We start from the raw sequence: 14533 nt of genomic DNA on the forward strand, positions 1-14533 counted from the left end.
TTGCTGGGGAGTGGGTGTGGGGTAAGACATGGTCTCACTAAGTAGTCCTGACTAACGTAGAACTAGCTATGTATATCAGGCTAGTCTAAAACTCACTATATAAACAAGGCAGGCCTAAAATGAAGAGATACACCTGCCTCTGCCACTGTATTAGTCAGGGTCCTCTAGAGTCACAGAACTTATGGGTAGTTTCTTATAGTAAGGGAATTTGTTGATGACCTACGGTCTGTAGCCCAACTCCCCAACAATGGTCAGCAGCAGCTGTGAATGGAAGTCCAAGGATCTAGCAGTTGCTCAGTCCCACAAGGCAAGCAAACGAAGAAGAATCTTCCTCCTTCCAATGTCCTTAAGTAGGTCTCCAGCAGAAGGTGTAGCCCAGATTAAAGGTGTAGGCCTCCCTGCCTGGTGCTGGGACTTGCTTTGTCCCAGATGACCTTGAACTCAGAGATCTCCTTGTCTTAGTCTCCTGGGATTCATAGCCACTATGCCTCAAGATCCAGGTCAGAAACTTGAATCTCCCAGCCACGAGATCAGGATCACAGTGAGCCCTCCAATTCTGGATTGTAGTTCATTCCAGATATAGTCCAGCTGACAACCAAGAATAGCCACTACAGCCGCCGACCTTCTTTAAGACAAGCTCTCCCCTTGGCCTGGAGCCCCTAGGCTAAGGCTGTCAGGCCAACAAACATCAGGGATTGCCTCTCTCTGCCTCCCCAGCACTGACATTAGAGACGTGTGCCTCTTTGCCTGGCTGCTGTGTGTCAGTTCTGTGAACACAACTCGGGTTCTCATGCTTGTAGGGCAAGCACTGAGCCCCATGCGGTTCTTTTGTTTGTTTTTAAGTACACTTTGTATATGATCACAATAACAACATGGTATAATAGAGAAAGTCATATGGCTGGCAATAGTGCTCTAAGGTGATGTTGTTGTTTGGTTTTTTTTTTTTTATACTTTCTCAGTTTTTGGTAATAGAGTTTTTATAATAAAAAGTAAATATTAATGATAGGTCTATATATAACATTGCACAACAAAGAGATTTCCCAAGTGTTTGATACAATTAACAACAGCCAGGTAAATGAATGAGTGACTCCACACCCGCAAATAAAAGACTCATAGCCATGAAAATAGAAGACTCATCTCTTTCCTCTCCACCTAGCTCTTGAAGAGGTGCCCTTTAGTGTTAATGAAAAGATTGCCTGAGCCCAATAGATCTAAAAGGGGGTGAAGCATTGCTTCAAAATTAATAGGCATGATGAAGGAAAGCAAGTGGAATTACCATCATCGTCATTCAGAGGATAAGTCTGGGACCATGTGGTTAGCTGCTTTTTTCAGACCTACATGTAGGCACCAAAGTCCTTTGAGTATGGTAGCATGGCATCATGGATCCTGTCACGGGAGGTATTCAAACAATTTGTTAGATGTTCCCTGGCTTGGAAGAGGTGGTATAAATGTCCCATTTAGGGTTCCATGTTCAGCTGACTAAAGAGACCTTGTATCTTTACAGGTGTTGGGAAATCTTCACTCGTCCATCTTCTGTGCCACAATCAAGTGTTAGGAAATCCGTCATGGACTGTGGGCTGCTCGGTGGATATCAGAGTGCGTGTTCTTGTTTAGTTTTTCCTTAGTCATACTAAGCATAAGTCCTTCAGATCCCGTGATTAATTTATAGGACTTAATTAAAATTAACACTAATAACTGGGATTGATTTAGCTCCCACTGTGTGTCAGTACTGTCATTCCTTGTTTCATCTTTCTTAAACTGTGAAATACAAACACAGAAACTCAGTCATAGAGGAGTAAATAACAACCAAATTCATTCAACTCGTGAGAAGCGAAAGTAACACGTGAGCCCAGTTGTCTGTTTGCACAGGCTTTTATTTTAAACACTAGATTTGGAGTGATAATGTTAATATCCTCCATAAATAATAAAGTTAGTATCTTCCATAAATAGTTCTGCCTAAAGCTGTAACTCTAAGACTGCAAATTTGGGCCTAGTCATACCATGTAAAGGAAAAAACTTCCAGAGCCTTGAGTAGACTGTCTGTTCTGTGTCACAGTTAGGTACTCGATAGAGTTTCCACTAAATTAAGTCATAATGTTTAATTCTGGGCAAGTCTGTCATCTGTTGGCACGTTTTCTTACCACTGAATTAAGAACAAGTACAGGGCCTTGTTAGAACAACTCACCAGGTCAACACCCTTGCTGTTGAGGCTAAGGACCCAAGTTCAGTTCCTACCGATTCACATGGTGGAAACAAGAACCAACTCCAGCAAGCTGTCCTCTGGCTTTCATATGTATGCCCTGGCACGTGCACTCCCACAAACACACACACAGTAAACAAAGGAAATGGGGACAAATTAAGAAGTGATAGTGATATTACCAGCTGTTTTCCTCTGTCCTTTGATGCTGTGTGGTGTAGGCTCTGATATACTGATTAAAATTTTTCTATTCAATTAGTTATTATTCCCTCTTAAGGGAATTTCTTTTCTCCAGCTGCTTTTAAGAGATTGTGTGTGTGTGTGTGTGTGTGTGTGTGTGTGTGTGTGTGTGTGTACTGTTTTGCCGTAATGCTAACCTAACCTATGTCTTGGTCTACCTCAGTCTTCTACTCAGAAGTCCTGCTCAGGATGCCCTCTCCTCTGTCTGTCTGTCTGTCTGTCTTCATTCCCTCCACCCATTCCTATTGATTTTCTAGTGGATTTGTTGTTTTTAACTTTGAACTCCATCCTCATATATCCTTTTTTTTCTTCATTTTTCTCACTGCCTTCTGCAATATGCATTTATACCTGCCTTCCAGTTGACTAAACATCTCTCAACTGTGCTTAATATGTTAATATATAGACTCTGTTTTTCAAATAATATACATTAAATTCAGTAACAACTTTTTTATCAGTATTCAAGTTTTTCAAAATCTTATTTTTCATTGTGGATTTCATTTTTAATTAATGTGTTTTTCACAGTCATTTTGTAGTTTCTTTTAGATTATAGTTTGTTTTTTGAGGATAAACATCCTATTTGTTATATAAGTTATTCTACTTTATATAGAAGTACATCTTGTATGATTTGTAATTCTTGGAAAATGTTCTATCCTTTATAGATTTTTTTATGTGCATCAACGTTTGTTCAAATGTATGTCTGTTTACCACATGTGTGCAGTGCCTACAGGGGCCAGAAGAAGATGCTAGATCCCCTGGGACTGGAGTTACCATGGAGCTGCCCTGTGTGGATTCTGGGAAGAGAACCCAGGTCCTTTGAAAGACTAGCCGGTGCTCTTAGCCAGTAGCCATCTTCCCAGCTCTATGTCCACATTTTTCTAAGGAACCCACGTGCCTCTTTATGGAAGCCTTGTGTGCTATTCTGTGCAAGGATCCTTGTTTCCTTTTGCCTTTGTTGCTGCCAGAGCTCTAGCAATTTCAATGGCACTCAAAGTTTCTATCTCAGCATCCCTGTGGCATCTGAGCCTCATGGCTTCCAACCACTGGGGCCTGAGGCTTCCATTTCATACATATCTTCTATCTATTCTGCAGCAGCCCACCCACAGTCCCTGACCTCTGGGGACAGTTCTTATAGCCTCCTCCTCCCCTAACTGAGGAGCTCATCAAGGGTTCCCATTTCAAGATGAAAATGGCAGTAGGGTCCTTATCACTCGCCCACACATCCTTAAAAGCTGGAAAATGAGTCCGCTATTCCTGTACAGCAGTGAGACTCCAGGCACTTGCTTGAAGCTGTCTGTATCCATGTCCTCTCCACAATGTTTCTTCATTTCCAACATCTAGACATTTCCCTTCCTTTTTCTTTCTCTCTCACTAGTTTATGTTCTCTCTCTCTCTCCTTCTCTCCTTCCTCCCTCTCAAAATATTTTTATAGCATTTCTTTGAGTTTGAAGTAGAAATGGACTGTATCATTTTAGCTTACTGTGTTTTTACATTCTCAGCTACGCAAGAAAACCAGGTTTAAGCAATGAATTCAAATGCAGTTTTGTTAAGGTTTGAGAGACCCAGTGACAGGTTCTGACAACCCTTTCTTTAGACTTTACTAACTCCCTTCCTGTGAAAGATCACAGCACATTAGAAAGAAACTTAGATCCTGGATCAATTGCCTTTCTACTTAAAGAGTTACCTTAAACTAATCAATATACCTCCTGAGGCCTACTTCTATCATTTATAAGAGAGAAGAAAATTACATCGTACCTAGCTTTGACATAGTTTTCCGCCCCTCCTTCTATCCTAGCCCAGCCTGTATCCCTGTCCCCACCCAGGGCCAGGTAGGTTCATGAGATCACCTTCTGTCTTGTGCACTTTCACTATGTCTTATTAAAGTGGCTCATATCCAGGACGTTTTAGAATAGGTGCGCCTGTAAGAATTATCTGTCTTTCATTCCCAATCCCAGGGGAAGTTTTTAAGCACAGAGTCTATATTTATATTTGTGTGTGGTTTTAGGGATTTGTGCAAACCAAAGAGCACCTTACCACTGAGTTATATCCTAGCCCACATGTAGAATTTCTTGTACATATGTATCATTTTAAAAGTTTCCTGTACTAGTTTATTGATGAGAGTTTGTATCCTAAATGGCTATTGAATTTTATTTATTCTGCCTTCATAATAATCATTATTTTCCTGCTTTACTCTGTTTCTTGATTTTATACATTAAACACACCTTGCCATCCTGCACTAAATCCAAGCTTTTCTCTCTGTCTGTCTGTCTGTCTGTCTGTCTCTGTCTCTCTGTGTGTGCATGTGTCTCTCTTAGATCCTTTTATACACTTACTTTTATTTGTCTAGGGTGTTTTACCTATATTTTATAGCTATGTAGCACATGAACTGGAGTTACAGCCTGCTGTCCTCGGCTCTGTGGGGACTGAGAACCAAGCCCAGGTCCTTTGGGAGAGCAGCTAGTGTGAGCTCTTAACCCCGAGCCATCTCTCCAGCCCTGTCCTCTCCAAGCTGGTCTTGACATATTAATCTAGAACAGTGTTCTAGGATCTAGAATCAGTTATCTAGGATTTTTTCAGATATTTGCACCCAAATTCATGAGAAGTATTAGCCTATTACGTGACCTTTTTCTATTTCTTTGTGGGGTTTTGATACTGTGCCAACCTGTTCTTCCAAAGAGCTTTATAAGATTGATGCTATTTATCATTTGAATTTACAAGTGAAACTAACTGAGCCAGTGATATTCTATGAGAGAAGTTTTTAAGTTCAATAAAGAAAACAAGAAATTGATGGCATTTCTTCCCTTGTCAATTTTGGAGATTTGTATTTGGAAAAGAATTTGTTCATATCAAGCAAATTGATAAACATTGTTTCTCTGCCTTAGTTGCTTTTAATGAGACAATTCAACAATACAACCACTACTGCACATCCTATAAAATCTATAGGCGAGTTAGTATCTATAGTATAGATGATTTTCTATTTTTCTTTCTTTTTCTTCTGGTATAAGTAACTGATGGCCTTGCTTTTAAAATGTATATTTATATATGGGGCATATGTAACATGGCACACATGTGGAGGGCAGAGGACCAGTTGCCGGAGTGTTTTCTTCTTCCCCCGCCCGCCCGTGTGGGATCTGGAAATTGAACTCACGTTCTTAGAGTTAGTAGCAAGCCAGCCTGAGTTTTATTCTCTTGATCAGTTTTGCCATGGTCTAGCAAAGACAAGTTTCAGTTTGTTGTTTTCTTTCTATGCTTTGTGTTTTTTAGGGGGTGGGGGTATATGTGCACATGTGTGTAGGCACATATGCAAGGTGGCGTGGGAAAATGGGAACTTATATGTGGAAGCCAGAAGTTAACCTTGCATGGCAGTCCTCAGGAACCATCCATCTTGTCTTTTAAGACAGGGTCTCTCTTTGGCCTGGAGCTCACCAAGTGGGCTAGGCTGTCTGGCCAGCAAACCCCAGGAAGCCATCAGTCTCTGCCTACCCTACTTTTGGGATTATGAGGGCATGCAGCCACACCCAGCTTTGAAAACACGGGTGCTGGGAGAGGGAACTCCGGCCCTCATGCTTGCCCAGGACTTCACCCGCTGAGCAGTCTCTCCATCCCTGTATTTGTTTTGTCTTTCACAGTAAAGCCAATGCCTCTTTAGATTTAATTTACTCTCCTTCTCAAGCTCCTCCTTGAAATGAGTAGTTGCTTCATTGATTTCTTGCAAGCTTCTTACAGAGCTCTGAGGCACCCAAACGTCTGTCTAAACACAGTGTCAGCTGCCTCGTTATCATTCAATTCAAAATATTGTCTAATTTCCATTGTGATTTCTCCTTTGGCTCATTTGTTATTTCAAATGTGCTTCCAATTTCCAAACATTTGACAGTGTTGATGATCTTGTAATTGCTGGTTTCTAGTTTACATTCCCTGTGCTCGGAGAATATCTACTATATAATTCCTTCCTTTAAAGTTGACTGAGATTTCCTTATGTCTTGTTTTAGGGTCGGTTTTGTTAATTATTTGTTAAGTAGCTCATTTCTAAGTCAGAAAGAAAGCACACATGCATTCTCTGTCATTACTGTGTGCAGTGTGCTGACCATTACATCCAGCTTAGTAAGCATTTTGTTTAATTATCTCTGCTGGGTTGCTTTTTTTTATCCGTTTCATCATTTATAAGGAATAAATGTTAAAATCTTTCACTATTTGTGTCAATTTGTCTTTTGTTGTTGTTTAATTCTGCCTGTTTTGATATTATATGCTAGTTTGAGATTGGTTTTTGGTTTTTTTATTTTTTGTCTTTTGAATTTTGCTTTATTAGATAGTTTCTTTATTTACATTTCAAATGTTATCCCCTTTCCCAGTTTCCCCTCCAGAAACCCCCTCCTCCTGCTTCTATGAGGAACCACCAGACTGATTTCCAGAGTGGTTATACAAGCTTGCAATCCTACCAGCAATGGTGGAGTGTTCCTCTTTCTCCACATCCTTTCCAGCATCTGCTGTCACCTGAATTTTTGATCTTAGCCATTCTGACTGGTGTGAGGTGGAATCTCAGGGTTGTTTTGATTTGCATTTCCCTGATGACTAAGGATGTTGAATATTTCTTTAGGTGCTTCTCAGCCATTCGATATTCCTCAGTTGAGAATTCCTTGTTTAGCTCTCTACCCCATTTTTTTTTAATTTCTTTTTTTTTAATTAGGTATTTTCCTCATTTACATTTCCAATGCTATCCCAAAAGTCCCCCATACCCTCCCCCCGACCCTCCCACCCACCCACTCCCACTTTTTTGGCCCTGGCGTTCCCCTGTACTGGGGCATATAAAGTTTGCAAGTCCAATGGGCCTCTCTTTCCAGTGATGGCCGACTAGGCCATCTTTTGATACATATGCAGCTAGAGTCAAGAGCTCCAGGGTACTGGTTAGTACATAATGTTGTTCTAACTATAGGGTTGTAGATCCCTTTAGCTCCTTGTCTCTACCCCATTTTTAATAGGGTTATTTGGTTTTCTGGAGTGTAACTTCTTGAGTTCTTTGTATATATTGGATATTAGCCCTCTATCAGATATAGGATTGGTAAAGACTTTTTTCCCAATCTCTTGGTTGCCATTTTGTCTTATTGACAGTGTCCTTTGCCTTACAGAAGCGCTGGAATTTTATAAGGTCTTATTTGTCGATTGTTGATCTTAGAGCATTGGTGTTCTGTTCAGGAAATTTTCCCCTGTGCCCATGTGTTCAAGGCTCTTCCCAACTTTCTCTTCTATTAGTTTCAGTGTATCTGGTTTTATGTGGAGGTCCTTGATCCACTTGGACTCGAGCTTTGTAAAAGGAGATAAGAATAGATCGATCTGCATTCTTCTATATGCTGACTGCCAGTTGAACCAGCACCATTTGTTGAAAATGCTGTCTTTTTTCTACTGGATGGTTTTAGCTCATTTGTCAAAGATCAAGTGATTATAGATGTGCGGGTTCATTTCTGGGTCTCCAATTCTATTCCATTGATCTACCTGCCTGTCTCTGTACCAATACCATGCAGTTTTTATCACTATTGCTCTGCAATACAGCTTGAGGTCAGGAATGGTGATTCCCTCAGAAGTTCTTTTATTGAGAATAGTTTTAGGTATCCTGGGTTGTTTTGTTTTTGTTTTTGTTATTGTTGTTGTTGTTGTTTTCCCAAATGAATTTGCAAATTGCTCTTTCTAACTCTAGGAAGAATTGAGTTGAATTTTGATGGGGATTGCATTGAATCTGTAGAGCCATCTCTCCAGCCCCTGAGATTGTTTATTTTGCCTGAAGGATTTCAGGGCGTTTGAACTCAAGTTTTCAGACCTATGCAACAAGTACTTTTACCTACTGAGTAGTCTTACTGGCCCCTGGATTTAACCTTTTTTTGTTTTGGTTTTGTTTTTTTGTTTGTTTGTTTGTTTGTTTGTTTTTGTTTTTTGAGACAGGGTTTCTCTTTGTAGCCCTGGCTGTCCTGGGTCTCACTTTGTAGACCAGGCTGGCCCGGAACTCAGAAATCCACCTGCCTCTGCCTCCTGAGTGCTGGGACTAAAGGCGTGCGCCACCACACCCGGCTTTTAACTTCTTATCACTGCAACGTGTCTGTTTTCTGTCTGGCAGTGTTTGTTTCTTGAAGTTTAAGTTCTCTGATCCTGAAATGGTTTAAACAACTATTTTTAGTGTTTCTGTATTGCATAATTTTCCATCTTTCATTTAACTGTTTAAATGTCATGTCTTTCTAATGTGTCTCCTGCTAGGTAGGACAGAGACAAATTTTATTTTAATGGTCAGACTGGTAGATTTCGTCCTTTAATTGATCTTGTTCTGGATATTCTAATTTAGAGATATACCTGGCCCCAAGGAATCTGCATTTTAAGAACCATCTAAGGTGACTTAAGTAGAGATAAGTGGGGTGCTAGATCAGTTTTCCCGATGAATGTAGAGGTGCAGTGGCTACCCTAGATGCTCACCAAAGCCTGCTAGCAACTGGCAATAAGAACAGAGAGAAGGGAGTATAAATAGCAGTCCAGACTCCAAAGGACACAAATCTCGTAGGTAATGGTAGAGTAATTAACTGAAAGTAGTTTTGGGGATAAGCAAAGCATTTCATATTTTCAACACAGAAATAAGATCGTCAAAGAATAAACAGCATCTAAGCGGGCATAGAGTTGTTTCTTCAGAATCTAAGCGGGCATAGAGTCGTTTCTTCAGAATCTTCAGTGGGCATACAGAGTCATTTCTTCAGAATCTAAGAGGGCCTAGAGTCGTCTCGTCAGGATAGAGCTAGTTATTATGATATGTTATATAGTTATTGTTATATGTTATATAGTTATTGTTGATACAGAAAAGTGAGGCTGAGATGGAGCAGGTTTTTGTAATTATTAGGTCAGACTCCAGAAGGAAAGTGGAAATTCTTGGAGGGAGGAAATAAGAGGACAGGAATCCAGGGAAGCCCCTCCTCTATGTGTGTTCAAGGAAGAAAACAGTGTCCTGAGTATAACTAGCAGCAAAGATCCCAAAACAGGCGTTGTCTCTGCAGGGCCCTTCATGTGGAGGGAACCTGATGATTTTGGGTCAGTCCTAGAGCATGTCAGCCAAACTCGCTAATTCTCAAACCTCTGGCCTACTGAAGTAACAGCAATTCTCTGAGAAACATCTCTGCTTTGGGGGTTACCAAGATAAGAAGAGTTCCCTTGTAGTCATGCTGAACCATAAGGGCTTGGCTTTGTTTTGTTTAATCTATAAGATAGTTCTAAGACCTCTGGATAGCATGAAGCTGTGCAAAGGGAAACCAGAATAAAAGCTATAGTAGACAGAGCGTATGCAATAGTGTGGCTGCCTTACTGGAATCGTTATGGTGCTGGATAAAGCCAGTCTGACTTGAATTATGTTCTTCAAGAATAAGGCTTGTAAGGGCTGAAAGAGGCCTAGCTTGTATTACTGCACATTGTTGATCTCTGCCGTCCTTCTCCAAGAGGGACCTGTTTCCTGAGTGAAACATAGGTAAAAGGCATTTTGAAAGTATAATCTAAAGTTGTCATAGAAACATCATGACTATTATACTAGAGTGAGTCGTTGTTCCCCATAGAAAACTGATTAAAGCGTATAAAGGCCTGATGAATGTCTTGGGAGAACCCTGACTGTTTATAGTACAGCTGCAGTGTCTGTGTTACTGAGCCTGCCAGAGGGAGATCTCTAGGACTAAAGTGGATTCCTGAATATCTGCTCTTCAGAACTCTTGTACACAGTTACCCTGTTTAGCTCAGTTTAGATATCATAAGAGCCAACTAAAAATAGAGAAGATGAAAGTGAGAATAGCATGGTGTCAAGTGCTGCATGAAGTTAATGAATCTTCTCAATAGTTATAACCCTCTGGGCCCACTGATTCCACGCAGAGCCTGCAGCTGGATTGACGAGGGGGTTTTATTTTGTGGCATTCTTGACTCTCTCCTGGTTTCCGACTTTGTCACCTCAAATCGAATGGCCTGATGAGCGAGCACACGGCTGTCCCTAATAATGACAAGATGCTTCGAGCTTAATCTTCTCACAGATTATAAATAAGGAAATTGATTTGTCATTTCTAGTTCACTTTAATGGGATTTTAACTCTCTAACTTGTACATTGCATACAATCAATACTTATTGAATTTCTCTTTGGGTAAGGAAACAATGTGCAGGCACTGGGGAAAAATAAAAAGGTATAGTTTCTATCCTCACTAGGGATATGAAGTGGATTTACTTGGAGGGATAAGGTTTGTATATCATGGTCTTTAAAGTGATAGGAACAATGATAACTACCACCTATTTAGAGCTCGCTGTGGCTAGGAGTCCACATACACGGGACTTCATTGATCATTTCACACAACAGTTCTGTGACATGGGTGTTGGTGGTGCCCCTCCCTGCTCAGCACAGGAGGCATGTGAGGCACAGAGGTGCTATGTGATTTGTCAAGGTCATGTTGCTAACAAGTGGATAGACTTGGGATTCAAGTCCAGACAGCCTGACCTATAAGTCTGTAGTTCTTAGTCATGGTGTTACCACCTCTTATTTACTGCACAGAATAAATGGACCCAGAATGTAAGGAAATGAGTACTCTGATGGCACCCAGTATGGTAACAACTGGCTTCATGTGGTGACAGACTTGAACTGAATGGGCCATATCTCAGTGCCTTAGTAGTTACATGCTGCTCCTGGGCATGCCCATCACTGAGGACAGCACAACAGGGCAACACTAGTGCAGAAGATGATAGCTGTTTAAAGAGCGTGAGCTGTGTGTGCAAAACGGGATTCTACTAGATGCTGATGATCGAGTGGCCTGAGTTACTGGATAGACAGACTTGCCCCTCCTCCCAAAGGGTTCCATCTTAGGTAGAAGAGAAGATGATAAGAAATTAAGTTCTGCCGGGCGTGGTGGTGCACGTCTTTAGTCCCAGCACTCAGGAGGCAGAGGCAGGCGGATTTCTGAGTTCGAGGCCAGCCTGGTCTACAAAGTGAGCTCCAGGACAGCCAGGGCTACACAGAGAAACCCTGTCTCGAAAAAAACCAAAAACCAAAAAAAAAAAAAAAAAAAAAAGAAAGAAATTAAGTTCTAAACATGGCAAAAAACAACTCATCTATGAGCTGTCTAACTGAAGTTGACCAGAAAGCATCTGATAATGAGGTGCTTAAGTTCCAGGTAATTTGGAATTGCTGTCGTGTGTGTATAGAGATCAAAATGATGGCAGCCAATGAGTTTAAAAGAGAAATAAAAGAAAACCTTGGGGGAGGTTGTTTTTAAAGAGTTATAGTTCCTAAAAGAAAGGTCAGAGAAAGATTGATCAAAGTAGGACATAGCCAAAAGGATGAACTACTGCCTGAGCAAACATGGGAAGCGCCTGAACAGGGGTAGTACTGGGCTTCACTAGAAAACGCCTGAGATAGGAGGGGAAACGAAAAGCAACCATTGGGTTTTAATGAGGAGGCACTAACCTATGGATGAGTGATTGCATGTTAGTGATGAAAACCAAATGGAGTGACTGGGCAGCCAGGAAAAGATACACACAGGCTTAAATCATAAGCCATCTTTTATGAAGGCTGGAGGCTGGGGAAAAGGAGCGAATGGTGCAGAACACAGGAAGGAACTACTTTATGGAGGAATGAGCCCAACTGAAGACAAGTGAGAAGTCGTGGAAAGAGAGCAATCGACAGGGACCTTTACCCCATTAATTGAAATGTCCAGGATACCCGTTGCATCTCTTAGTTGTTCAGAGTCTCCCACCTCTCATTTTCTTCAAACTCTGTCCTAAAAATTCCTCCTGGCCCCTTCTTTCTAGGGGTGACTTTATAGGCACAGTTACTAAGCTGAACTTGTTAACATCCATTCTTGTTTAATGTGTATTATTATTCTTATTGAATTTATTTCCTTTTAAACATTACAGTGAAGTGCTTAAATTAAATGACCCCATGTTTAGTCGTGATTTGTTGATCAATAGAAATGTGAGAGGGAGCAGGACGGAGGAGGGTTCCAGTTCTCTGTAATTCACATATGCTCCTGCTTTCTTATTTTGATGATCTGACATAGCCACATGTTATCAGTTATTTATGTCATGGAGCAAACTAGCAGTTCTTTTAATTGCAGTATAGAGTGCTAATTTCCATTCTCGAAAAGAGTGCTCAACTTCTGTGACTTGCTATTATCACTTCCTATCTTGTTGTCTTTGGTTTAGTCTGTTCCTTATCTTCTTAATGTCAGTGTGACTATCTATAGAGTACCACATGTACTTAAATGTTGTCCTGGCCAACAGATTTAGAACTAAACAAGTGAATACAGCAAAATACAAAGCATTCTGTTGAGTGTGATATGTGAGGTTTAGTGGGTTTCACAACATCTCTAACAATTGAGTTGCCTTTGCCGTCACCATTACTTAAAGCCAGTAGACGCTTTAGAACTGTACAGTGCATCTCCCTCATCAGAGGCTCAGAGATTCTGGGCTAGGTCATGGCAGTCTGAACATCTAACCCTAGTACCAGCATAGTTCCATTCTATAAAATCATCCTTCTCCACTACAGAGCTACAGCAGAATCATGTGGAGCTTTATATGCCTAGTGCTCACCCCAAAGAACCTGATTCTGCTAGCCTGGCATGTATATTTGTCTTTTTGGAAGGGAGGGACTGAGGTGTGGTGAATCATGCCCTCTCTGTACAGACAAGGCCAACTTCAAATGCATGATCCTCCTGCCTCAATGTCTCTAGTGCCAAGATTACAAGTGTACTCAACCTACCTGCCTCTAGATACTCATTTTTTAAGTTCCTTAGAAAATTCTGGTGTATACCTTTGAATCATCATACATCTGGTTATTGTATATAAGAATCTTTCTAAATAGTTAAATATTTTGAATAGCTAAATGGGCAACAAAAGCCTTGATCGACAGGTGGTGGGGGCATACGCCTTTTAGCACTTGGGAGGCAGAGACAGGCGGATTTCTGAGTTCGATACCAGCCTGGTCTACAAAGTGAGTTCCAGAACAGCCAGGGCTATACAGAGAAACCCTGTCTCAAAAAAACAAACAAACAAAAAACAAAAAACAAAAAACAAAAAAAAGCCTAGGTCATGAGGGATAAACAATGACCCTGAAGTGTAATATGACTGAGAAAGCCACTGGATGGTTTGAGCCAAAGGTTGAGATGATCTCACTCAGATTTAAAATAATCCCCTCTCACAACTGTGTAAAAAGCAAATGAGGTTGGGATGCTTCTAGTAGGGAGTCTGGCCAAGGGACTGTATGTTAGTTTATTCAGAAAAAGGAGTAACCAGACACATCTATCTAAATGATAACAGCTTCAGAGGTGACAAATGAAACCTTGGGTATGTTCTTAAAGATGAAAGGAACAGAATTTGTGGACAGATCAGACATGTAATAGGGAAGGAGTCAAACTTCAATCCTAAGGTTTTGACCTGAGTTACTGAAAAGATATCAAGGATATCTCAACCAAAGGATTGCCTTTGTTAAGATGAGAAAACTGGGAGGAGAATGGGTTTAGGAAGAAGACAAGAATATCAGTTTTGGGGCTGGAGCGATGGCTCAGCAGTTAAAGGCATTGGCTGCTCTTCCGAAGGTCCTGAGTTCAAATCCCAGCAACCACATGGTGGCTCACAGCCATCTGTAGTGAGATCTGACACCCTCTTCTGGTATATCTGAAGACAGCTACAGTGTACTTATTAATAATAATAAATAAATCTTTGAGCCGGAGTGAACAGGGCCAGAGAGAGCAGGGCTGACCAGAGCAAGCAGAGGTCCTAAATTCAATGCCCAGCAACCACATGAAGGCTTTCAACCATCTGTACAACTACAGTGCACTCATATACATAAAATAAGTAAATAAATCTTTAAAAAAAAAAGAATATCAGTTTTGATAGATTAACTCTGAAGTGCCATTAAACATTCCTAGTGGTGACCCAGTTAATATGATGGTCTAATATTCTCAGGATTCATATAAATTTTAGATTCATCAACATACAGATGACATTGAAATCACAAGAGTAGATGGAATTGCCAAAGAGCAGGGATTGACAGACATGAACTAGAAGAAGGCACTGTAATGACAGAATGGGGGGTGGGGGGCAAAGGAACTCTGA

The 14533-nt window shown here is 40.8% G+C and overlaps 1 protein-coding gene across 2 annotated transcripts in view; it reads left to right on the top strand.

The window, feature by feature from the left end:
• Positions 1-14533, top strand: part of Rabl3 (RAB, member RAS oncogene family-like 3) — a 32528-nt gene that overhangs the window by 485 nt on the left and 17510 nt on the right. For both annotated transcript variants that reach the window (XR_384595.1, NM_001042499.1), the window contains exon 2: positions 1505-1596. Coding sequence is in view for 1 of the 2 variants with exons in the window: in NM_001042499.1 (NP_001035964.1) it covers positions 1505-1596 (92 nt within the window). In the remaining variant the exon portion in view is untranslated. The remainder of the gene's footprint in view (positions 1-1504; positions 1597-14533) is intronic.

The sequence above is a fragment of the Mus musculus genome, chromosome 16 (assembly GCF_000001635.26).
Source record: "Mus musculus strain C57BL/6J chromosome 16, GRCm38.p6 C57BL/6J".
NCBI classification, from domain to species: domain Eukaryota; kingdom Metazoa; phylum Chordata; class Mammalia; order Rodentia; family Muridae; genus Mus; species Mus musculus.